Below are 26,018 nucleotides of genomic sequence, written 5' to 3'. Positions count from 1 at the left end.
ACCTCTGGCTAAATAGTACTATCACTTATGGTACATTCATATGGAGCTTGAGAGCTGTATGCTACATGTGGACTGCGTATCACTAGTCACAAAACCCTTCAGAAAAATTAGAGCTTCCATTAAGACGGTGTGGCCTCTTCTTGAGAACCAGTACACCCGGCTCAGTTTTGTAACAGCCTCACTATCACCTCTAGCAGTGGAAAATTATATCATGTAACAGGAAAGGCTAGAGCTAGCTGGTTAGCATGCTATGATCAGTAGCAACTGTTACCTGATGTGGTAGCAGAGATGTGACAGAAAGGACTGGGGCAAACTGATTAGCTTGCTCACAACAGCAGCAGTTATCATCTCTTGTAGTAGAAAGTGATATTGTGGGATAGGATGGACTAGGTTTAGCTGGTTAGCATTCTGGCCTCACTAGCAACTACCACCTCTTCTTGTAGAAAGTGATATTGTAGGACAGGATGGACTAGGGCTAGCTACATAGCATCCTAGCCTCACCAGCAAACCACCACCTCTTATGGTCGAAAGCGATATTAGGATTTGTGCTTGCCGGTTAGCATGCTAACGTCAGTAGCAACTAGCACCTCTGGTGGTAGAAAGTGATACTGCAGGAAAGACTGAAACTAGCTGGCTAGCATGCTAACAGCAGTAGCTACATATGCAACACAAGACATAGATGACTTTGGCTAACAGTGACATTTGTTGTTTCTTCACATTCTGTTAATACTTACAATTCATTCAAAACTTTAGACATGCTGATTATTTTAATACATAAAACAAAGAGCAACATAAACATTGGGGATTCTGTGTTTACATGACAAAATTAACGTTCCTTGTTCTATGTGGGGTTTGTAGCAAGACCACGTGCCATGCGCTGGCAAATCACTGCATTGTCATGCAAGCAGAATAACAGTTTAATAAAGGCGCCATTTTGTGGCCGCATGCACATGTTGGAGGAAAGAAAACGCACTCAAATTTATGGAAAACCAGCAACTGAAGTTTTCCATGTTTGGCTAAAATACAGACATGGAGTGTGTACAAAGTGAGGACTCCGGGGTGTGTTAGTGAGTGTGAGACATTTAATGCTTCAGCAGACATGCTGGGAGGATGATAACGAGGAAGATGTGTGGAGAAGAACAACGGTAGTGAAGACACGCGCACAGACAGACCACTCGTCACGCAGCAATGTAGTAGAAGCAGCCATGCAGTCAGTGGATGTGTTGTACCTGAGTGTGTAAGCCAGGTAGCTGCTGCGGCTCTTGGCTGACCTGAGCGTGCTCTCCAGCGAGACTGTGGACTCGCCGATGCCCGAGCGGTACAGATGGCCATCTTCCGTGTATGTGTTGTTACAGTTGAGGGAGCGCTGAAGATGGAGGTGGAAGGAATCAGGAACAGAAAATGACACAACATGGTGTAAAATGATGGAATACTCACCGTGAGCAAAGAGGCTCTAGTGGCCGCAGACTCATCTGGTATGTTCTTCTTTCCCGTAAAGACGTTCTTGAGGTTTTTCCGAACCTCTTTGTTGAAGATCACGTGGAAGAAGAAGATGAAGACTCCCTGGGAAGACAGCAAACAAGATCACGTAGATAGGGAAGGTCCTGTATGACACTCTGTCGAGTCTAAGGTCAGAACGCTGTGTTACCTGCAGGCAGCTGAAGGCGGCGAACAGGTAGTGGAAGGTGAGGACGTCACTGTTGACCGCCATAAGACCGAGCAGCCAGGTGGCGCTGATGAGTAGCAGTAGCAAGAAGGCCATGCGAAGTGCAGGACTGAGGAGGTGAACACACACACACACACACACACACACACACACACACACACACACACACACACACACTCAAATGTTCACATTTCCCCCTCTACTTTGAGATACCCTCAAATTTAAAATTTAAACTGTGTTCCATGTGTTAACTCACATAGCGCCCGACTTCTCAGCTACCTTCTGCCTGCGACCGCAGGAAGCCTTCGCAGCCAAGATAAAGATCACTATGTTTACCTTTGGAAATACAGAAGAAGTAGTTAGAGAAAGTTCTTTTCCTGACTATTATTTGCATAACATTGTAAATTTGTGGTTAAATGCTTCAGAAAGAGCAAGCAATTTGATGTGAGGATAAACACAAATGGCATCATAGATTATATCCAAGCCATCATTGAATCTGACATTCATCTCAAAACACTGCATTTTTGTCAGGTAGTTCAGCACACATCACTGCGGTACACTTCCCATCACATCACATTACATCTAGAACACATCTGAACGTACCAAGACAACTACAAATATGGGTCCTGCGAAGCTCCAGATGAGTGTGTCATGGACAGACAGCCAACAGAAATCTGGGTTCCCATAACCCTGAGGATCCAGGCCCACTGCCAAGCCTATAACAGACGGGAGAGATGGAACTAAAATAAGCAGCAGAACCTTTTCTTTGTTTTATTAATCTGTGTCTCATCCTGCTTTACTTCACTCCGTAGTTCTTTCTTAAACCGATGTTTTAATCCAAATTCCAATCTTGTAACATTTGCTGGCGACCATTCCTGCCAAAGCATGTCAGTACACCTCCAACCGTTTAATACAGTAGATGTATTAGAGGGTTAGAAAAAAACACGCTGACTGACAGGCTTAAAGGAGCGTTACTAATTGGACATATCCGAAATAGCTACACAGTGTGACATGCCTACCTAAATAAGGAAATAAAGAGGGAGTTTCAGACATGCCAACACATCTTTTATTGCTCTGTATTGACAACTACATGCGTGTGTGTGTGTGTGTCTCACCAGTGATAATAGCCGGTATGCCCCAGCCCATGGCGTAGTAGAACCTCATGTGTCCGTGGTTGATGTTGCGCAGCTCGGTCAGCATTCTGTAGATATGCAGCCCCTCCACGAACATCCATGCGAAGGTGCACATGTAGAAGTAATGGAGGAGGATGGCGATCACCGTGCACACAAACTGGAAGGAGGGAAGAGGACGACTGAGTCATGAATAGGTTTGTCCCTTTGAAAGAAACAAAACGACATGTCTTCTTTTTAGGTATAAAATGCTCATAAATGAGGCTGTGAATAATTCACTTTAATTTTCTAAATGTTTGTTTGATGGTGCTATGCGTGCGCCGTGCATTCGGGGTGTGTTCAGCCTCATTTTGGTAGGAAGCGCGTTTCACAAATGAGGCTGTGATTTGAATGAACTTTCTTTTTTTTAAAATGCATTTCTTTTAGTGAAAGTAACACAAAAGTAGAGCACAGAAAGCATCAAAAAGTATCTATCTAGAATATATTACATTGTGGAAGTAACTTGCCCAGCACTGACAGTCAGAGCTGAAATCAGGGAATCCCTCTTGAGCTCAGGGTTTAATCCCAATTTATACCAAAGACTCACAACGAGAACAGTTGGAACTTGCAACACTTTGGTCTGAAACATACAAGATAACAATCGTGCAACTAGATGAGGCAATAAATTGGTTATCAGTGGGAACTTGACAAACCGAGTTTGAGGCAGCTTGAGTCAAACCCAGAAGGACAGTTTACACCCATGTGACTTTCCCTGCAACTGCTCTGTCTCATTGTGAGTCTTTGGTGGAAATTGCCCTTTAAAGCCTTTGATCTGGCAATGGAATGTAGAGTTAAAAGAAACTGAAATCAAATGAAAGATGTTTGTTTCTAAATACGTTTTACTTCCTCCTATATTGAGTCTATCTTTGTCCTCTACGACTGTGATTTTTGATACGGATGTAAAAGGGCTTGAAGTAAGAGTTTCATTCATTCATTATATTTGAAAAAAACTGGGGGGAAAAAAATCAAAGCTTGAAAGCTGAGGTTAAGGAGGTAAGAAGCAGTAAGGGGGTCGGCTTGATACTGCTTAGCTTTTGCATGAAGGGGAAAACCAGTGTGCGTGCTGTACTGTGGTCCAGATGTGGTACCACAGTAATCCCAGTGGTCTCTGGATTTAAGAGTCGTCATTGTCCAGACCTGACGGGTTCAGTATAAAATGCAGAAAATGTTATTCTGTTCATTTTAAAGACTAAAATGAACAGAATAACATTTTCCGCTGAAAACGTGACAAGATCAGTGAATCTGCAAATCGCTGAATTCAACTGAAAGATGCAGAAAGAAGAGTGGATTATTTAAAAGACGTCAGCTGAACCCCAAATAGGGGTTCTGGTTTATTTTGCTTCATTTTAATTTGTCTCATTCCCCTCCTCAGATCTGTGTCTGATGCATGAAATTGTACACACAAGATCCACGCACACTTGTGAAAGAAGTACACGACAGAAATTTGACATCATAGACAAACTGCTGAGGTTATAACCAAACAACTTCCTGTACATTGCAGTTAAAAGAGGATGCACTCCTCCGATTCACATGCAAGTGGATCCAGAATTTACAGATTACCTCCTGAACGTCTGTGCCAAATCTGGTGACAGTCGGTGCACGAGAGGCACTGTTTCACCGAACTGTGGAATATGAAAATCCTACCTCTTCGTCCTTCAACTCTCTGGCTGTGAGTGAATGTGGACATAACTTTCTTTGCCCGCATGTGTGAGATAGAACCTGAAATGTTTGTACACTGTATTTGAAACGTTATTAAAAATGATTCGAAACTTACAAACTAAAAGCACGCTGCATTTCAAACAGATGGTGTTGAGTCTCTTGTCAACAATCTGGTCCTGTGAACGGTGAATGAGGTTCAATTGTTTCTGATGCCCATTTGAGTTCTGAGCAAACTTTGAAGCCAAACTTCAACAAAAACATTTGCCTTAAAATTAAAAAAGCCGACTTCCTGGTCGTGCTATCCCGTAGTTGTTGAGAAGGCAGTTAAGAATGGCCAACACTGCCGTCTGTTAGCGTGGCCACAAAAACAGAAAACCTCCGCTGGTTCCAGCCCCCCCGAATTCCAAAAAATTTGGAACTGTTAAAAATAATTAATCAATTTGTCATAGAGGAAAGTAACCCACCCCCTTCTGCTGTAACAGAGGAATGCAGAGTGTCAGGGAATGCCCCGGCAGTTGAGATACTGTATTTTAGTAATGCTGTGTATTGCTCCAAAGATCAGAGAGAAAGAGAGTCTGCTTTGACAAGGTTATAAATTCTCCTGGAGATGGCCCTGGGCACACACTGACAGCATTCCACACACACACACACACACACACACACACACACACACACACACACACACACACACACACACACACACACACACACACACACACACACGCAGAAGAATAAAGACATTCATGCACACATGCACTTGTGCAGAATGACGAAAAAAGAAAGAAAATCAACCTAAATACAGATGAAATGTTCTGCTGGTCTTTTTAAAACCTCGCTGCTGCAGACCGACTAAAGTAAACTGTATATAAATGAAGATAACGCAGGACATTGATGGTCAGTGTTTGAGTCCATCGCATCCAAGTCAAAACATACTCATCCAGACTATGCATAATCTGCAGGTTAAAAAAAAAAAAAAATCTGATTCAGCTCATTTTCAATTATCTTCATCTGATATGACGCTTTGATGTTGTCATGGTGACCGATACCCCCCCCCCCCCGAGAGACAATGTAATACCAAGATTTCAACCGACTCCAATCAATGACTGGACACCTTCCAAAGAAATAGTCGCTGCCAAAATATACACCTGGCTGGGAGTTATTAGCAGCCATGCTGAGACAGACCTGACAGTTGGACCTGATGAGCTTGTGTTTGTTTCCACATCTGGTTTAGCCAGACGAGTCAGAGCTGACAAAATCAGTGATGTGTGATATTTTTTGTACGTTTGTGGACTTTGTCGCTGTGAAAACCTAATGGGCACAATGATGTGTATACAGTATTCACACCACTATTAATGTCCATTTAAAAAAAAAAAAAAAAAAAAGAGATATCTGAATGGACAAGACATCAAATATACACAAACTTTACACGAGAAATGTGCACACCTGTTGCATAAGCTACACTGGCGCTGCAGCACCAACAACTTTTTCTGCTTTGACAACGTTCAGCGTGGCTGCAACAAACAGCAGAAGAGGAGGTCGTCATGGCTATTTAGAGTAATCTTCACGCAGACCAGTAGGGGGAGGCCTATTACCTGAAAGCTGGTGTGTCTGGTCCTATCACAAGAAACAAGGGAATGCTAATTTGGCAAATAGTGTTGCTAACAGTAAACAACAAACAAAAGTTAGCTAGCTACTTTTATGAACTTTGGTTTTAAGCAGTTCTGGTATTTAAGGTCTTGGTAGCATGTAAAAGCACGCAATCAGTCCATCTTTGCTGGAATGGCGAGGAATAATAACGGCACATTTCCTCCTTGAACAGACTGTTTTAAAGGGGCTAATTACTCGCCATTACCTCGTGAGGTAAAAAGTGGTATTACAAGACAGGGCAAAGTTACAAACAGTACCTTTAAATCTGGCATTATACCTTCTCAAGACCTACCAAGAGTCACAGCTTTCCAAACCTTACTTCTTCTCAAAAGTAGGATTATTCCCTACCAATTAACAGATTAACGATGTTTCTGTACAACAGACATGTGAGAGGTTTATCAAGTGAAAACTAAGGAGCTGTTTTGGGAAGCACTAAGAAGCTGTTTTGGGAAACAGTCCTCAAGGCCAACTGCTCCGAGGCTTGCTTCTGGAGACAGATACCAGTCACAGCACGTCTCCACTATGGGCTTGGGGTGGTGTGTGTGTTTGCTCATGCATGTGTGTGTGTGTGCATTTAGCATAGTTTGCTCGTTTCAATAACAACACAGTCTAACCTCAGCCTCTCTCTTTACATATTAATTACAGAGGTTCATAGAGTTCTTACTTAACCCTTAAGAGGGATGAGGATTGGAGAGCTGACATGTCTGCAACTATCACAGAAATGCAGTAACCATCAGAGTGTCTTTATCCTGCATGAGGTTCAAAAGTTTAATTTGTCTTCTACCATATAAACTAAATATTCAGCTACACACTGCCTTTGGTGCAAATTAGTCTAATTTAGCATGCTAACAAGCTAATTAACAACTAGCTAACTATTTAACATGTGAGCACTTCTGTTGTATGTCTGTAAAGTATGTAGGAAATGCTAATGTTTATGTGGACAAATTAGCTGTTGAGCTACAAGATAAACTAATGAGCAACTGTTCAAATGTTGCATAGGCGTACTCTATAGATAAACTATGAAAAATGCAAATAAATAAGAATAAGTAAAATTTAAAAAGCTAAATTTAAGTACAGCATCAGCAACTATCTCACCCTTAAAAACATGGGCAAAAATATGAAGAACGTGAACAGAGTAGTTTTCTGCCCACGTGATAAGCAGAGTTAGCTAGCAGAGGTTCTTTAGCGTAACAACGTCAATCGAGACGTTGGACTCCTGCAGAAACCTCTTCAAATGTGAAGTGTGTGTTCAGCGGGCGCTTCCAGGTCCTACCGGGTTGTCGGTCTGATTGATGCCAAGCAGGAAGACGAGCTCGGAGAAGAAGAGTGCTGCTACCAGGTTCCTGTGGATGACGTGTAGGTTGGAGCTGAGTCGGCGCAGGAGACACAACAGGATCAGCGTGAGGAGGAGGAGGAAGAGGGAAATGGACACGGTGGTGTAGGTGACGATCTTCAGAGGCAGGACCTCGCCGTGCTGTGGGGGGGAGACGCAGACACGGGGTGAAAGACCGAACAGAGGTTTCTGGAGTGTTTTGAATGAGGAGGGATTTTGGCGATACCTCTCTCTTGGAGATATCCATGAGCACGGCGAAGCTGGTCATGTGGTTACACTGACAGCTGATGTGGCTGTTGTTCCTGTTGAGAACCTCGCAGCCTTTAGAGGACCAGCCACCCGTCCCTCCGATCCTAAACACACCAACAACAACAGACATTAGGCTAGCAGAACATAAAAGACATCGTAACTACATTTCTCTCTGTGTGTTCACTCAAAACTCACGCAATGGAGTGGTTCCAGAAGACGCACACGGGTTTGGTCCTCTCCTCCGTCTCCAGCAGGGTGTACTCCAGAGTGATGGGGGGGTCCAGGACGGGAGGGAGAGGCGGACCCTCGCTGTGGACTGTGGCGCTGACTATGGCTGTGTTGATCACCGGACGGTTGGGGAGCCTGAAGGCATCAACATGTCAGCAATACTTCAAAAGACCAAAAAGATGTTTACCCTTCCAGCCATGAATGATGTTCACTACATGGAATTTCAGGTCCAACACGCACTGATAAGATGTGTTTTCAAACACACCGACAATATTATGACATTTACCAGCAGTAAGGATGACATATTTCTGTTCTTCGAGGGTTCACTGGATATGTTGAATTAAAGAGAGGAGCTAGAGAGAACACTCCCTTTTTCCACTGTGCAGTATCAGTCTTCATTCTTTGAGGTGGTGCTATAAAATATTTACATTACTATTTTAAATCCTCACAGAGAACAAGCTGGTCTTCACTCCCCTCGTACTCAAAGTCAGACAACAACGTGGATGTGAGTTTTTATTCTAAAGGACGATCGTGTTCGCTGTACAGCTTCCATACCTCAGACTTCTGCGGTCAGGGTCGTATCTTTCTGGGAGCAGTTTTCCTAGTGATTTGTACACTATCACCACGGCAACCGGTGGATGGACAGCTGGTTCGAGGTGGCGGCGCCTCCTGTCAGACAGTGTGTGTTCCTCCTCCAAAGGGGCATCGGTCTGTGCAGCAGGAGCTGGATTTGGCTCAGCTGTTTCAGACAGGAAGTAGACAGTGAGGGAAATACAGAGGGAGAGGGAGAAGTTGGGAGGCCTGATTCTGAGACAGTTTCTACCTCTGGGGCCTTGAGTTCGGAGGTTGAACTGAGGGAAGTGGACTGAGGAGCCAAGCTCTTTGGGATATTCCTCCTGGATTTCCTGGAAGCGAGGAAACGTGGCCCTCTCTGGCTCCGACACATCCAGGTAGTCCACGGTTAATACTAAGAACAACAAAAGAAACAAAAGATGCAATTAGATTGATTAGGACCGGGATCCAAGAAATAAATGCAGTTCCTGCAGTCCAGACACGGCAAAAAGGTGGCATTTCTCCCAACAGTGATTGGAAATATGAAGAATGCCCCTATGTCACTTTTTTATTGTGTGAACACTTGTTACAGTACTGCGCCTTCACTCACTCATGTTGTCAGTGACGATGGTGAAGGGTTTCAGGTAGGTTTTCCTGACATTCTGTGCCAGCGTGTTTGCATACAGCTCAAAATTGCGGAGCAGGTGCGCTGTACCGCCCTCTGTCCTCTGGATCTGCTCCCAGTGCTCCTTGGTGTCAGGATCCAGTATGGCACTGCCAGCTCGGACCAGATTCTGGAAAAATCACCCATTAACAAATGACACGAATTGGCAGTTGATGGAATATGAGTGGAAGTAAATTCCCCAATAAATATTAAGTGTGTGACACGGTAGCGAAGCAGCGATGGGTTGACATGTAGTATTTCTGTATCACCTCATTAAACTCTGCATCCTTCATGGCGGTGAGGTCAAATCCAGCCTGCTGACTCTCGTAAAGCAGCACGTGGTTCAACAGCTGTGCGGCTGTCTTCACGTCGTTACCATAGTAATGCGGGGTGTTGTTGGTCGCGCTGTGAAGCAAACGCACAATGTTCTTGGAGCGCTCACTGTCCATCCTTGAACTGTTACGGCGGAGGTCCTCGTTCTGGAGGAGAAGAGGGAAACAAGAACAGGCAGGTTCAGGGTAAAGAAAAGCAGATGGAACAATGGACGCAGGTCAAACCCAGGATTAGTGGGACTTTGAGAAGTTCAAATTCAGGTTCACATGTATTCTATCATGTATTTCACCTTTTGTGTTAATTTCTGTGGACTTATTATCAAATTACACTGCGGTATCTTTAAATCCCTTACTTGTCATTGATAAAAGGACTACGGAATGCTATTGTCAAACCATGCAGTCCTTCCATTTAGGTCAATGCTGCTAGAATATGTCTTAAATACTAAAAGGGCATTTTAGCTTTTTTTCTAATAATCACCAGTTTCTTCAGATGAAAGAAGGTGGCGGTGGTGCAGTTAAAGAGCTCAGGCAACAACCAGCCTTTCTCGTCACTGCAGTGGCGAATGGCAGTACCTAAAAAACACATAAACATGAAAACAGAGTCACATGATTTTTAACTTGATGTTGTGGTAAAACAACAATCCCCTGCATCACAAATAACTTCATTTGGTTTATTTCCTGTAAATACTGCACGAGCTAAATGCACGGATCTGAGACAACGCGTCGTCCTAGATGCAACATCATCTACTCTATAAGCTGCTGTTCCAAACGGACACATGACGTTAAGACTCTGAGCTTCGAGAAGGCCTGGAGCAATGTTAGCAACCTTCCCCTTTGAGGGCACAGAGACAACAAAAGGGGTCGCCATAGCGACTGAAGTTACAAAGCAGCAACCGAGACAGTGGCAAGTGCTGCGCTGGGTCACAGAACTGAAGCCTTGAGCTCATCTAAGCGTTCTCTCTGTGTCTGTCTGTGTGTCTCTCTCTCTCACTCTCTCTCTCTCACACACACACACACACACACACACACACACACTGAAGATGATTAGCTGCAGGGAAAGCACTGTTTAAAAGCCCCAAACTGTGATGGAATTGTGGGTAATTTATCAAAGACTTTGACATGATTGCTTTTTAGAAATAAGGCTATTTAACTTTGGGCAGAATGAATAAAAAATATAGTATTGGAAAATTAAATGTTATATTTTAAAGCAATAAAACATTTAGTTATTACTCAAGAGTTTTGCTACATAACATGGTCTTATATGCATCAATAATAGAAAAGACATATTTTGTTTACTGATGTTAAGCTCATGTAATGCAATGTAAGCTAATTTTAGCTAACTACTGCGATATAAATTAGATGACCTGGTCTTTTTCAATTATCCAATTTACCATTACACCAAATTATATTATTATAGATGAGGAATATCCACATTACTCCTTTCAATATAAAACTAAAGCCACTGACCAAGTATCTTAACTTAGCATAGCTTAGCTTCATAGCAGAAATCAGGGTTTCCTGGCTAACTCTGAAGCAAACAAATGTCCTCCAGCATCTCTAAATCACAAGAATTAGCATTTCGTACCTTGTTTTATTTATCATAAACCTTAAAAAAAAAACTTCAACACATCCGTGAAAAAGGTCTCTTTTAAAAAGCTGAGCAGTGGCCAGCTAAGTAGCATATTGAGCTGAGCTAAGCTAGCCAGCTGCTGGCTGAGAGCGGTGTTGATGTTTTAATCTTACTTTCTCTGCCAGCAAACAAATAGGAACATTTCCAGAACCATCTAAGAATTCTGTTAACACATTAATTTTTCCTTAAATGAGATGATAAAACTTAACCTCCACCGTATCACTGACCTTGCTGTAAACTTTATCAGTGCCTCTTCCAGCTGGAGTGACTCACTCACAGTCTGGACTACGTCCAGCCTAAATAGTCAAGCCTACGTGTTGACGAATTCAACGGCACTCACCGATAGATCCTTTGGGACAGTTCATGGCAGCTGGCCGTCCAAATTTGGTCTTGGGCCACCAAATTCCTGCGTCGAATGCCTTTGGGCAGCCTTCGTACACCACTGTGGAGGGCGAGGCAGAGAGGATCAGCTCTTTCTCACATATCACTCTGTTTTTTAAAACAACCAACAAATGACCTTTTACCTCAAAAATTTGAAAAGGTAAATCCAATCATTTCTTATGAAACAGCCAAACAGACTGACTAATCCTGCAGAGCTTTTGCACAAACTGTGATACATTGTTAATCATATCTGGATTAATAAATCCAGGTTGAGACGTGCAGGATTGTTGCAGTTAGAAGAAAATTATCCCAGCGATTCATTAACTCTTTGGGGTTCAAATGTCCTGAGTTTATTTGATCTGAGCTTGTCATCGTGCGAAAGGTGACCCCCCCCCTTTAACAAAAAAAAAAAAAAAAAACCAGATAAAAGATCTTGCTTCCCTCTTTCTTTGAGGATTCCACCAAGTCATTTGGTTGTGATAAAAGGCTGTGATGACACTAACAGCAGTTTTATTGAGCGTCTCCCTGCTGTCTGGCCTGTGTTTGCTGTGGTGCTGACAGGTCGGTATGAGGCCGGCCATGGATGGTCACATCTCAGCGACCCACAGGACACGACCACAGAAACCTCTTCTTCTCTGCATCTTTGGATTCTATAGATTTAGATCCATTTAAAGTCTGGTCACGTTCCACAAGGACTCGGGGGAGATTCATATTAGGTCAAACACTGAGCACATTGATTTTCTGTGGGTTTTGTCCTCTATTCATCACTACTGTATTGTGTGCACGCTGTCCCGCTGCCAAGTTAGCCTGCTAGCCAGAGTTGCCTCTTCTGCTTGACTGGGCGGCGACAATGACATGAAGTTAGCTCAACTGCAGCACCAGCAGACATGAGCGACACCATTTGTCTCCTCTTGACACCATCGATTCATCCGGGGTCCACTTTGTGAACCGGAACATTTAAAGGAATAATACACCAAACTTTTAAAATGATTTTCTGATTCTTGTTCATCGCCTCAAACGCTTTCTTCATTTAAACAAAAGCACCCAAACCTTTATTACACTGACAGCATCTTGGAGAACCTTTGTACGAATCACATTTACCTTAATTTTAACAATTCAATCAAATTCATTAATGTCTGCTTTTCCTTTTAAAATTATGAGTTCAGGATTGATTCCCTGATACATTTGCAGTTTAGTTTAATACCCATATTTATATTTTTTTCTATTTTTTCTCTCTCTTTTCGATGCTCAGTCCCTTTTTTTAATAAATTTTATATTTTTAACATTTATTTTTATTCTATTTACCTTTTTGCTAACTTTCTTTTTAAAAACATTTTTAAATACAATGCAACTTGCACAATATGATAATAAGGAACAATTTGTGATCATTTTCAAAAGCAAATTTTTGATTTATACTGGGGCGAATTTCCATACCTTCACATCCGGTGGAAGTGACTTCAGCAAAGGGGTTATCACAGCGGTTACACTGACGACCTATGACTCCGCCTTTGCAGGGGCACTGCCCACTGATGGGGTCACAGGTTCGAGACTCGGAGCCCACAGAGAAGCACTCACAGGGGTAGCAAGTGTCTTCACCTTCTGGACGATAGTGGTTTTCCTGCAGGAGGAAATAAAAGCCACAAATATATTTAATTCCTCAAAAGTCCGAAATTTCGATGGGTGTCTTTTTATATTTTTTGCAAAAAAACCCACAAACATGGCGAGCCGCAAAAGAAACCCCCACCGACTTCCCACTGAATGTGTTTTTACCTTGCAGCGACACTCTCCAGTGGTCTTGTTGCAGTCTTTATGAAAGCCCCTGCCAGTGTCACAGTTACAAGGCCCACACATGGGACTGCCCCACCAACCCTGAGGACACGGCTTCTCCGCCCTGTTAGCAGAGACAACAGCGTGTTTAATAAGGTCCGGCACACACACGTACCAAAATGTACTTTTTATCAAATCTTGTCGGGGTTTTTAAAACTTTGCGTGTTTCCCTCTTCGTCTGTTTTTTTTTTTTGTTTTTGTTTTTTGTCCACATCGAGAAAAATCCGATCCAACCAAAACGCCTCATCACAAACCACATGAACGTTCTCTTAAGTGACTGGTGAACATTTCCACTACTTTTAAAAATTACTTATTGTGCTCTGCCGCATCCAAAAAACACAAACTTGCAGCCAGAATTCACCTGGTCGTTAGGTGGGATCAAGTTCAGATCGGCATAAATGCACGGTTCCTTTGTATCGCACCAGGACCTGGAGCAAGACCAGTTGAAGAGGTGGTCTTGGTCCGTTTCCTGGAATGGTGTGAACTGGAGTGAGATTCCTACATTCACACCTGCTCAAAACAAACTGCACTAAGAGGGAAAGACACTCCACGGTTCCATTCCAGTGAAGTAAACAAGGACAGTATGAAACCATCCTACTGGTAAAAAAACAACAACCCAACAACCCTTAAACCAGTATGTAATTATTTTAGACACAAAAATACAAACTAATATTTCACACAAACACCTTTTTATCCAAACTAATGAAATATGTTTTCGCTCCTCTGCATTCCCTTTCAGCTCTCTTGGTACGAGAGTCTCAGATCTTCATTTTATAGCACATGATGGCAAAAGGGCAAATTAAACTGTTTTGAAAGCAGTTGATCTTTGTCTCCACATCAGCATTCAACAACATTCATGAAACTGTTGTGGTTCCGTCTCTGCTGAAATATCAGTGTCACACAAAGCAAAGTGATGGTTCATTAGGTTTTCATGCTTCTTAATCGTATCGGATTGAGGAAATCTGCTTTACTATCTGTTGTGTTGATCTCTTGAATAAACTTCCTCTGACACTTTTAAGTCAGTAAATCACATGTGGCTCGTTCACACAGGCTTGCACGCACATTCACACACGTGTGCGCCTGCACGCGCACACACACACACTCACTTTCTTTCTCTCTTAAGACAGATGGGATCTGATAGAGCGACAGTGGTAGTATGCGGGCAGCAGAGACTAAACACCTATGCAGGACTAGCCAGGCATGAAGGGGGAATCCCACATCCTGCCTCAGACAGGAAGTGATGCATGTCATGGTGGCTCGTGTGCAGGGCTGCCTCCTTCATGTGCCCACTATTAGACAGTGCTGACTGTGCAAACCTGCAGCATTCAGATAAATTTCACCTGACAAATTTGATAATTTATCTTTTATTTTTTTCCCTCCCTGTTTCCATCTCACACACAAACACACACACACACACATACGTACACGCATGCACGCGCACACACACACACACACACACACACACACACACACACACACACACACACACTATCAAGCTCAGATTACTTATAAAGCTGCTCTGAGGGACTCAGGAGGTTGGCATCATTACAAAAAAGAGCAAAAGCCTAGCATAACTAAAGCAGCTTAGTGTTTTCTCTCGGTGGAAATGTCTATTTTTAGTCGGCTTCGTTTGTAACATCTGGACATAAAGGACTGGCATGCAGTGTTATTTATTAAAAATTTATATTTGTGATTTTAGTTGAAGGAGGATTTGAAGAATGCCGCAGGAATTTAACATTTTTCTTCTTAATAAAACATCAAAAATCTCTCACCCTTCGCCAATGAAGACCTAGAAACTGTGAGAAAAATGCAACATTTTCAAAAAAAACCCCATCCTCCCAAAGCCTGAGAGATTCTTAAAAATCTTGGCACAATTGTCATCATCCACTAAAACTGCACCTTCACAGCCTGTGTAGCGAGTACGAATATGAAATCTCCCCTGCTCTACTAGTCTTTCAATATTTAAAAAAAAAAAATCAATGAACACCTAAAACAACGTTACACATCTGCCTTCAAAAAGAGGTATACGCATGCGTAGAGTGGAGAAAAACGTACTTATTTTCGCAGTACTGGCCGTAGTAGTTCTGTCCACATTCACAGGTGTAGCCGTGGGAGGAACTTGGTTTGCGAACACAGGTGGATACGTGTTCACAAGGGTTGAGCTGACAAGCATCCACACACTCCTTCCCAAAGTAACCTGCAAGACCAAGAGAGTCAGGTCAAGAGATAAACCGCACAGACAAATATTTAGCCCTGCGTGTGTGTGAGAGTGTGTAGTACCTGGGTCACAGACACAAGTGTGTGTGCTCCAGTCGTCACTGCAGTGGCTGTTGTCGGGACAGATGTTGGAGTCACAGGGGTCAGCCAGGTCGCAGCCCTCCTCCACACGGATCTTCAGGCCCTGAGCCATGTTCACATTGGCAATGTTGGTGGACGTCTCGCCCATTCGCACGCCCTGATGGGGAGTGCGCATTGTTGAAGAAAAAGGGAAGTGGAAAACTGATGCTTTCTTTGTTTTAAGAGATGAGAAACCACCACTAACCTGTATGCAGCCGATGAAGCCTTTGGTGACATGGTTGCCCTCACCAGGCAAACCTCCTACATGCAGAGTTTGCAGCTTCAAACCCGGGAGATCATTACCAATTTCCACTGACTTCTGCTTGAAAACAGAGAATTGAAAATGAGAAAAGTGTGAATTACCTGAACTATTCCAGATGCCACTTGCTACCCACCTGGTACATGCCGTAGTCCAGGGAAACCGCAGCCATGTACTTGATGTCTTTGCCGTCTTTTACACTTCTCAGTTCTACTAGCAGGTGGTGCCACTCCCCATCATTGACCCGAACTTGGGGGAAGCTCAGTGATGCAACTAGATGCTGTCTGAGCAACACCTCCATACGGACATGTTGCTCGCTCACCTGGGGTGAACAAACAAAATACGGGCACGGAGCAGCGTCAGACTGAGAACAATATCAAGTTCACCTGCAAAGAAATTAAATCTAAAATGCCTTGCTGCACTCAGACATGTGCACTGTATGCTGATGGCATTCACTGTTGTGTTAATCATGTACTGTTGCTCACCATAAGGTTGATGGTGGAAGACTTGCCGGCGTTGGCCTGCATCAGGTTGCCAGCAGGCTGCCGAGTCCGAAACATCAGACCCATGTACCAGGGAACAGCTACAGTAACTTCCGGCTCACTCCACGAAACCAGCGCCTGGCCGTCAAAGAACTGGGGGGATGGCATCACTGAGCGCAAAAAAGACGGGAGGAAGAATCAGTCAGGATGTGGAAAAAAAGTCTTAAAACAAATCAAGAATGAGGCATTTTTGCCTCTACTGAGCAGGAGCAAGAGAGGAAACACCTCCCATACTGATGGTGTGGATTTGTAGTCCAGGAGCCGAGGCTGCTTAAACACCACAAGTCACAAATGACATGAAAGAAAGGTCTACAACCACAATCTAACCACGGACATCGCTTTCATGGGGTATTATTAACCAGTAGGCTACTATGATTGGAACTTTAAAGGCAAACAAGTGCCATATTGACACTGAAACAGTGTAAAGCCAATGTAAAGAAACATAAAGAGTAGAGTGTCATCTGCATATATGAGTTTCAAGCATCAGATAAAAGCCACAGAGAGTGAAACACAACAACTTGGGAAATGTGGTCCTTTGGAGGTTGAGGCTACCGGTGGTCTCCATCACCACTTTGTTTGCAGTAATTTTACATTAACACACCGTTTTCCAGTACAAGCAGTAGAGCTGTTAACATACTTGGCGGCTCATGTCAGTCTGAAAGCGGAATTTAAATCTTTTCTTTCCATTCTGTATGACACCCAATGTAATTTATGTCTATGGATTATTTCAAAGTCATTTATTAGGCAAACATTTAAGTCTAGAGACATTATGAAAACCCAACAGACCTGACACACGCACGTTATAAGCTATTGTGCACATTGAGATCAAGCGACAGAGGCAAACATATGCTCACCGCAGGAGTCGATATTTCAACACAACATATAGTTAGTGTTTCCTCCTGTATAATCTACATCATAAAGTCTGGATGTTCTCAGATCCCCAAGGCACATAATTCAACTCACACAAACTCTGTAATTATCAGACAAAGACATTTTTGTTTCTGAAAGTAGGGAGCTTCAATGGTTTAAGCAAAGCTTAGTCTTTCATACAGCTAGCAAACAAAGGCCCAATCTGTCAGTGTTCACATCATCAAGCAACAAGAATTACTGACCTACCCTTGTATATTTCCACTCACATCATGACGACACAGTAACTGGGCCTACTGCATATAAAATGGCATTGCTTTATTTGTCTGAATTCTTGAGTCAAAAACACGTTTTGTAAGGTCAGAGTGACAAATGGCCACCAAAAAAAGGGTTCATCTTTGAGCTACTCAACATCTTCGGTCTTCTCTGCATGATTTTTTTTTTAAGTCTCTGTCCTGCAATGGTCCTGGATCCTGCTAATTTGTGGATGGGAGTGTAGCCGATCACGGAAATGTCGATTCAAAGTGCAACTCCACATTTTTTTTGTGAAGAAAATTCTGGTCTTGTTTGACACCAGCGAGGAGATTCATCTACTTGTAAAGACTCAAAACTGACACTCACGAGCATGCACAAGTATTATATATTATATATATATATATATATAATACTTATACTGCAAGTTTACAATTCGCCTGAATCTACCGTGAACAACAACTCAATTCATTTCTCCAAAGGTTATAATTTGATTGGATGCCATAATCCGTGCATCCATTTTCTGCTGTTTATCCTGTTAAGGGTTGGCTGGAGCCTATCCCAGTAGCCTTTGGGCAAGAGGCAGGGTTCACCCTGGACGGGTCACCAGTCCATGGCAGGGCCAACACATATAGACAGACAACCATTGGCCCTCACAGCCACGCCTACGGTCAATTTAGAGTCTGGATTAACCTGGTCCCTCTTGATGTCTTTGGACTGTGGAGGAAGCTGGAGTACCAGAGAGAACCCAGCAGGAACAGGGAGAACATGCAGACTCCACACAGAAAGATCCTGTGCTCCAGCCGTGCTAAACCTGGACCCTTCTTGCTGTGAAGCCACAGTGCTGACCACTGCACCACCATGCCTCCCTGGATGCAATAATATGAAATTAAACCGATTCAGTGGCTGACTTTTCGTGGACTTCAAATGATACTCAACAACAATAACACTTCTCGTGTTTCAGTGAGGTGTAAAGCCTTGAACCAAACGTGTCAACAAGCGCCAGATCAGCCAAAAACCTCTTCCCAGCTTGCTGTGATCAGGGGCCCAGTTCAGATACTGGATCTGGGGCCTGGCACTGATGAGGCGGCTACCTCACAGATGAGATGGCAAGGAGAGGTATTCAGACATTGTGTGAATGTTTGCCCTGCAGGGGGAAATCAAAGTTCTCTCCTTGTCTGATAAAAAACATGATCCAAGATGAGAAGGATGTAAATAACAATACTGCTGGTCGTGTTTTTTATGCTTTTCCTTATGAGGAAACAGTAAATTTACTGGCCCTCCCGATCCGTCCATATGTCTACCAAAGCTACTGTATCAAGGTAACATGAGCTGTCTGTTACACCTCTGTTCACTGAGCTGCAAAGAGACAAGCTGACAGGTGAGGGGTCAGCGTAGTGTGTGTCTTTTGTTTCATTCTTTGAGTCTGGGATTCGACAAATGAGTCAGTCAGAGTTTGGTCGTTGTCCTAAAACTCCAGACCTGAGGCCATGTTCTGTATCCGTGCAGTGGTAAGCTGAGGCTCTCCATTGTGACTACTGCATGAGTCACACTGAGTCACTGGAGGTGGCTCTTTATCCCATCTGATCTCCTAACACACACGCTCCTGGAAGTCCTCAACACACACATACACACTCACACAAATACTGTGGGTAAACACAAACATGCACACACAAGCAGATGCATGCACACGTTAACTCACCTTGTTCACAGTTCTTGCCGCCGTAGCCAGTCGGGCAGTCGCAGCTGTAGGTGTTCCATTTGCTGACACACACTCCTCCGTTCTGACACACAGTAGGTGTGCAGAAGTTTCTCTTCGCTGGACAACCTGAACAATAAAAAGAAAATCATATCAATTGACATACATGTTTGTTTGTGCTTTTCAGAAATTTCAGAAAATAACATTTCGATTACATTTTCATTTCTACTCTTTGTCTCTTCAGTACGATTCATCGTAAGTATTAATGACTTTAGCTTGGATGCGTACAAATCCTGAAAATGTAAGTAAAAAAATGATTTTTCTTAAAAAAGGTTTTTTGGTTGTTTTTTTTTTTTTACATTTTGAATCAGTGTGTGCTACCTGCTGTGGTGCCATTGTTAGCGATGTAGCTAGCCATGTCGATGGGCCTGCTGTCAATGCTCAGGTTTCTCATGCAGCCTACAAAGTCTCTGTTCCTGACGGGAAAATCCTCAGGGAGGTTGGGAACACCACCTAGCAACAGCGGCCCTGTTAAGTCCAAAGACCTGAGGACAACACGGACACACAAAAAAAACAAATAAAATACATTTTTACTGATGTAAACATTTAAATATTTTTAGCTAGAGTAAACCACAGACTTTACTGCAGACATTTTAGGAGAATTTACTTTGAAATGAGGGAACCAGACGTTAAAAAAATGCCAGCTTATTTCTTGATTTTAGGACTCCTGCACCACTACACACAGTTCTTAATAATCACCAAGGGCTTTACTAAAGATTTGCATGTGTAAAAACCTACAAAATGCATGTCAATCGTAATGAAATGTGCCAACTCGTGCGCGAAGGATGTGCACGGAGGATTGTGTCTTGATGATGAGCAGGATAGTGCACACTGTTGATTTAGCACATTTTCCTTCATGAACATGCAAGACAGGGCATTTTTACCTGTCAGTGCAAAATACAGGGAGGAGGAAATGCAAATAAGTTAATTTAGCACAAGATGTGTGATTTAACACCCAGAGTGCAAATTTCAGTCTTGCGTCTGTCTAAAACACGTTTGAGTGGAAGGTGTTAATTTACTCAGCATAGACGACAAACCGCCGCGGAGGAGGAGACAACGGCGGAACGAAAGAAAGTGGAGAGAGTACCTTTTTCAGAACGTGTCAAGGTTTTTTTGGTTGAACAGAAAAGATAAACTAACCTATCACCTATCCAGAGAATCAATCCTGGAACGCTCGGACGAGCTATGCGTTGATTTGGAGAAAGAAAGTGAAAACACACAAATTCTTTAGATTTACAGTTTCCGAAGGTGTCACACACACCCTGGACACACTGGTTAAGATGGTGAAAATATACTGACATAAATCTATCAATTCATGTTTACATCTCAATGTCATTTCCATTTTTTGTTCTTTTTTTTTGAATGGCACTTAACCGTTTTTGAAAATGAATTCTTGTTTTGGCCAAATAATAGTAACACCAAATGAACCAGAACGTTCACAACCACTGTAGTCTAGTGACAACAACATCCACACAGTTTCTTCTCTTCTTCTCTCCTCCAGTGTTCCCCCACTTCCTCTCCAAACCCCGGCTGCTCAGCTGCGGGACCCTCATTTAAATACTGCAGCCTCCACAAAGTTTGCAGTCAATCACGCAGTTTCTCTTAGTTGATCATCCACAAAACATACACACACAAAATATACAATACATCAAAATGCACATGTACTGTAGTACCGTGCATCTGGGACACAGTGAACTGGGCCCTCTGTATGTATTGATTTAAACAGTGCTTCTAATTAGTGTTTGGTATCTGCCACTGCTTCACAGTTCAGGCATCAGGATCACTTTACACACAAGTATAATGTATATCTGCAAACGCCTGCTAGCTCCTGTGACCTGTGCAACAAGCTCCTGAAGGAATGTTACCTCATTAACTCCTCTCTCTCCCCACCCTCTGCATACTAAATGTGTCTCAGCATGTTCACTCCCTAAAAGACTTATAAAAGAAAACATCCTAACACATGCTATGAAACTAGAAATTAATTAGTCTGTGGTGAACGCACAGTATAAGCTGGTGTAAGCTGTGTTGAGGTGTCTGACAGCAGAGAGGCCAAAAGAATGAACGGAGGGATTATGAGACAAAAGGCAGAGGAGGACAGCTGGATGAGAGAGTAATCGGTTGTCATGGAATCCCCTGGGGAAGAACATATTAGTGCGTCTGGGTTGGATCGGAGGCAAAGTGATCCTTACTTTTTCTGGCCGGTCTGGGTGCCCTGGGCGGCGCAGGAGTAGTTGCCAATCTGTTTTCCAAAACGTATCGCCATGGAGATGTCACAGTCGTCCACAGCAACCACGGCCACTTTCTCTCCAGAGGGTCCGTGGGGGATGCCGAGGCGCCCGATGTTTGGCTGAAAATAAAGGTTAAATTCAATTATTCATCAAAAAAATGAACACAAACAAAACTGTAAGGATCCAAGTACATTAATGAGGATGGACAGTGAAGTTATGGTCTCCGTGTGCAGCGAATTATTGGAGTTATACACCTGAAATGAGAGAATTTCATCTTTAGTGCGTTTTTCTGAAAAACTTGGCGCTGCACAAACAATGTGGAGCTGACTTTGCCCGACTTCCAGTCCATGTACACCGGCCTCTCTCAGCTTAAGATGACAAAAAGCCCATTGTGCGCTAGCCCACACCTAATGATTACAAAATAGGCTAAGTCCTCCATCCAGGCTTGTGGCCGACTCATGTTGATCTGAGAAATTGTGGACATGCTTAGAAAATCAGGCCACCAAATCGCTTTAGTTTTTTGGTAATATCTGACCTGAGAGAGAAGTTCATCTGAGTGTTTGCTTAACATCGGAGGCTTTGGGGGGTTTCACTGGGAAAATGTTGAAGATATACGTTCATTTTGAGGTGTGGAGATGGCTTCCAACCGGTTAACCCCTTGAAATAATAACACAAACTTTCCATTTTCTTGAGGTCAGCGGCCATAAACGATTTGCTGCCTCTCTATGCTATCTCTCCTGACCACAAAAAAACAACAGATCCCAGATCTGCTCACACAGCGTGGCGTTGACACAAACGGCTGGTTCAGTGCAGACAGTTTGTCAATACTGTTTTTATGATATTGTCACATTAAAAGAAAGACAAGCGTGAAACACGGAGGGGAAAGCAACACGGCTTGAGAGACAATATGTGTCCACGAATTGGTCTCCTACATTAATAGGATTAGAGTAATGAGATACTGGCGGGGCGAGACGGAGCAGACAAAGGAAGAAGGAAAAGAAAGAGGGCAAAAAACAGAAAAGAGGGATGACGGACAAAAATAGGGAGGTGGACGGACTAGAAATGAGAGACCACAAGAGAAAGACAAAAGGGGCTGGCAGACGAGAACAAAGTCAGCAACAGAGGGCTGCACTGTCTTCTATTTTGGATCAGGTGGGCTCTGGTCCGTGCATAGTTTCCAACCCACAGGGGGTTTTATTGTAGTTTATTACCGCCACTCCCTCCATCCTGCCTCATTTCCACTGCTGCCACCAAAATGAGAGAGAGAGAGAGAGAGAGCGAGAGAGAGAGAGAGAGAGAGATATGGGCTGATCACCACCGCTCTGTTTTCTCTCCAACACTTCTACTCATGTTCTTTTATTTCGTTGTTTTACAACACAAGCACACACACATGCGTGCACACATGCAACTGCCTGCACAAGCAGTTCAGGGTGTTGTTGGGGAGCAATGCATCATGGGAATCATGTTTCCTAAACTTCACACCTGCAAATTTGTCGTTCTTTGGAAAAATTAGCCGGTTTGATTCAAAACAGGTCCATCACATGATTCAAGTAGATCCAAAAGTGCTTTTTTTTCTCTCACAATAAAACATCTTTGGTGAGACATCTCAAGTCTTTTGGCCAATCAGAGTCAAGATGCCCAATCATCTTCTTGTAAGTCTTATCGGTTCTTTTTGTGGTTCAACAGATGCTGGTTTTTAATCGATGAGGTAATATGCCGTTTGACGCGCTACTAAAATACACAATTAAACTCTAGCTTGAAAATCCAGCGACTATTATCTACTTTTCAAATGGAGTGCGACAGATTTTCCCCAATAAAATCGTTCCTAATCTGTGTAAAATGGAAGGCTCTCCGGCTTGGTAGCACATCGGCTAATGTTAAGCCAATTGTTTATTTTGTAACTGCTGTCAGCAGAAAACACAAAGAAAACCTGAATCACTGGTAAAACTCAAACCAGCTCAGGCAGATCTTTAACACTGAAGGATGCGTTTGGTATTAGCTTTCATAAGCTTTTAGCATCTCAGGTAACAAGTTTGGCATCATGTCAAAGATGTTTTCGATCGTATAAATTCACAAACAAAGAAACATTGTTTTATCGTGGGTTTTTTTTGTTGTTGTTGCCTGAATTAAATATTTACAGGTTTAAAAGCACAAATGTTTTATACTGGATGGTTTAGGATGTAGCATGGGAGAGCTAAAAGTAAAAATGCATCGCTTAGAATAGTTTTTAATTACGGCTCCATAAATAAGAAGTGTTATAAAATCAAATATAATCCAATAACTCTGTTATTGAAGCATAACATGTCTCATTTTATCAAGCAAAGTAGAAACACATCAAATGTTAACAATGCAGAATCTGAAACCATCACGATTACAAACTGGTGTGTGTGTGTGTGTGTGTGTGTGAGAGAGAGAGAGAGAGAGAGAGAGAGAGAGGGAGGGAGAGAGAGAAACCTATAATCACCCCCTATGTTGAGCATGTACTTCAATCATGCAGGGAGGAAACCACACCCCTGTCACTGGCAGCCAGCCAATCACACCCCTGTATTGTACATGTTCCTACAGGTGCCTACCTGTGTTAACCCACCCACCGCCAACTCCGACAATCACCATGGCAATAACACAGCTCTGTCTTTCCAGTTGGCCCATGCATGAACCAGTAAACTCTTGTCGGGGCCTCCCACTGCTGGCTGGGGCACCATAATTCAAGTCAGAGTTAAAAAATCTTTTGAGTGTCATGATTTAAACACTTGTTATGTAACTTGGATTGTGCTTCCTAGGACGGCTCTTCAGAGAATCTGTGTCTATCTGTGCAGCCGCATGAAGTACAGGAGTCAACAAACGCACAGTCATGATACACAACACAAATATCCTGAAGCAAAATTAAGAAAAACGGTGATTAAAAAAAGGAGTATTTATGCATTGACCCTGATGAGAAATACAACTGAATGTCCTCTGTGGAGAACAATAATGACGCCTGCTACAAAACAAAAAATGCTCAAAAAAAGAACTACATCTTCTGTCCACACAGAACCAAGTTTGAGTAATTAAATTTAATACGAATCACCAACCGTACACAGATAGTTACTGAGATTTCTGTCCACATGAAACAAATTCCTCCTGAAATTTAATTTCCACCCTCAAAAATATGTTGGATGTTAGTTTCCCCTCAGTAAATCATGCAAACAGTCAAGCAATGCTAAAAAAAACAGGCTTTCCAAACCTTTGGATGAACAGCAACAAGAGGGAAAGTGTGTTAAGTATGAAACGACTGTCAGGTACCACTAAAGGTAATTTGTCTGACAAAGTGCAGCGCTCCGCTAACAGAGGAATATGTCATCGCACCGATAGAGATCTTATCATCCCTTTCCAGTTCAGTCGAGCCCGAAGAGGACGAGATAATAATAAAAAGCAGCGTGGAGGCAGGTGGCAAAACATCAGGGAGGGAACGCAAATCTTCGAGCCCAAATCTCAGGGGACGCAGCTGTTCTACGTGTTGATTCATAGACACAAACATACATGTAGTATGTGTGTATTTAGGGTCCGTGTGTCATGCCTGTGCTGTATGTCTGGGATGCAGCTGTCGCTTCACAACAGGCACCCATGGTTCCCACGCGAGAGAACCGTGACACACATTCACACCAAGATGAACAAATTTGTAGCGCCGAGTGTGTCTGCTGACAACATGAAGTCCCTGAGAGGGAAAAGGACGGCTAAATAAAGATTAAAGCGACCAATTACACCCGTTTGCTGCTTTGTATTTTTATACTGACCCCCGCCAAGGAGGTCATGTGATGACCGGCGTTGTTGTTTCTGTCTGTAAGCAGACCAAGTCAAGAAAAAAAAAATTACGGATGGTCTTCAATCAAGTTTGGTAGCATGCTAAAACACGGGTTGCAGAACAGTAGTTACAGAACTGGATTCTAACCTGATGACATCACACGACCTTGGTGGAGGAATGCGCTCTGTGAGCCCTTCAGTTTTATTGCGGGGCTCCACTTTAGAAGCTCTGCATGATTAATTCCTATTTATCTTTATGGCTGAGTTTCTAAACCACGACTTAAAAGCTTAACGGTAGAGAGAGAAAACTTTTGCTTTTTTAGTAAAACAGAATTTAATTAAGAATATATAAATGGCATAGAATGTACATGTTAAACCAATATGAATTTTATAAAAACTGAAAAGAAAAAAGAAAAATCCAAACACCGTCAACAACTTGAGACGCTGAGTTTGGCGAGCTAACGGCTAACACTGGCCTGTGGCGGGGCAAAGTTCTTGAGGCGTGCACCCATGAAAGTCTCAGGAACCTGTTGGTTTTCATTACAAAGCATCTAATCCCCCCCCCCCCCCCCCCCAAAAATCATTGGATTAAAAAAAAAAAAAACTACCAAAATAATGGGATTGGGCTGGGATCTTCTGTCTTACTTTTAAATTAAC

General features: G+C 42.9%; 1 protein-coding gene across 6 annotated transcripts in view; it reads right to left on the bottom strand.

The window, feature by feature from the left end:
• celsr1a (cadherin EGF LAG seven-pass G-type receptor 1a) overlaps positions 1 to 26,018 on the bottom strand; it is an 88,858-nt gene that overhangs the window by 5,165 nt on the left and 57,675 nt on the right. For 5 of the 6 annotated variants that reach the window (XM_086201131.1, XM_086201130.1, XM_086201132.1 and 2 more), the window contains 25 exons: positions 21,543 to 21,700; positions 19,675 to 19,838; positions 19,297 to 19,422; positions 16,419 to 16,585; positions 16,070 to 16,255; positions 15,880 to 15,993; positions 15,618 to 15,792; positions 15,393 to 15,534; positions 13,281 to 13,401; positions 12,945 to 13,128; positions 11,470 to 11,571; positions 9,978 to 10,072; positions 9,437 to 9,646; positions 9,114 to 9,297; positions 8,775 to 8,918; positions 8,507 to 8,690; positions 7,919 to 8,086; positions 7,701 to 7,827; positions 7,415 to 7,615; positions 2,782 to 2,956; positions 2,270 to 2,382; positions 1,923 to 2,002; positions 1,649 to 1,775; positions 1,438 to 1,563; positions 1,230 to 1,366 (listed from right to left, as the gene is read on the bottom strand). In XM_086201131.1, the coding sequence (XP_086057257.1) occupies positions 1,230 to 1,366; positions 1,438 to 1,563; positions 1,649 to 1,775; positions 1,923 to 2,002; positions 2,270 to 2,382; positions 2,782 to 2,956; positions 7,415 to 7,615; positions 7,701 to 7,827; positions 7,919 to 8,086; positions 8,507 to 8,690; positions 8,775 to 8,918; positions 9,114 to 9,297; positions 9,437 to 9,646; positions 9,978 to 10,072; positions 11,470 to 11,571; positions 12,945 to 13,128; positions 13,281 to 13,401; positions 15,393 to 15,534; positions 15,618 to 15,792; positions 15,880 to 15,993; positions 16,070 to 16,255; positions 16,419 to 16,585; positions 19,297 to 19,422; positions 19,675 to 19,838; positions 21,543 to 21,700 (3,710 nt within the window). The remainder of the gene's footprint in view (positions 1 to 1,229; positions 1,367 to 1,437; positions 1,564 to 1,648; positions 1,776 to 1,922; positions 2,003 to 2,269; positions 2,383 to 2,781; positions 2,957 to 7,414; positions 7,616 to 7,700; positions 7,828 to 7,918; positions 8,087 to 8,506; positions 8,691 to 8,774; positions 8,919 to 9,113; positions 9,298 to 9,436; positions 9,647 to 9,977; positions 10,073 to 11,469; positions 11,572 to 12,944; positions 13,129 to 13,280; positions 13,402 to 15,392; positions 15,535 to 15,617; positions 15,793 to 15,879; positions 15,994 to 16,069; positions 16,256 to 16,418; positions 16,586 to 19,296; positions 19,423 to 19,674; positions 19,839 to 21,542; positions 21,701 to 26,018) is intronic. The other variant, XM_086201133.1, reaches the window with a different exon arrangement.

Source organism: Aulostomus chinensis, chromosome 4 (assembly GCF_037954235.1).
Source record: "Aulostomus chinensis isolate RoL2024-O1b breed Wild chromosome 4, RoL_Achi_v1.0, whole genome shotgun sequence".
NCBI classification, from domain to species: domain Eukaryota; kingdom Metazoa; phylum Chordata; class Actinopteri; order Syngnathiformes; family Aulostomidae; genus Aulostomus; species Aulostomus chinensis.
The sequence above is the reverse complement of the archived record's forward strand: the minus strand, read 5'-3'. Positions and strand labels throughout refer to the sequence as shown.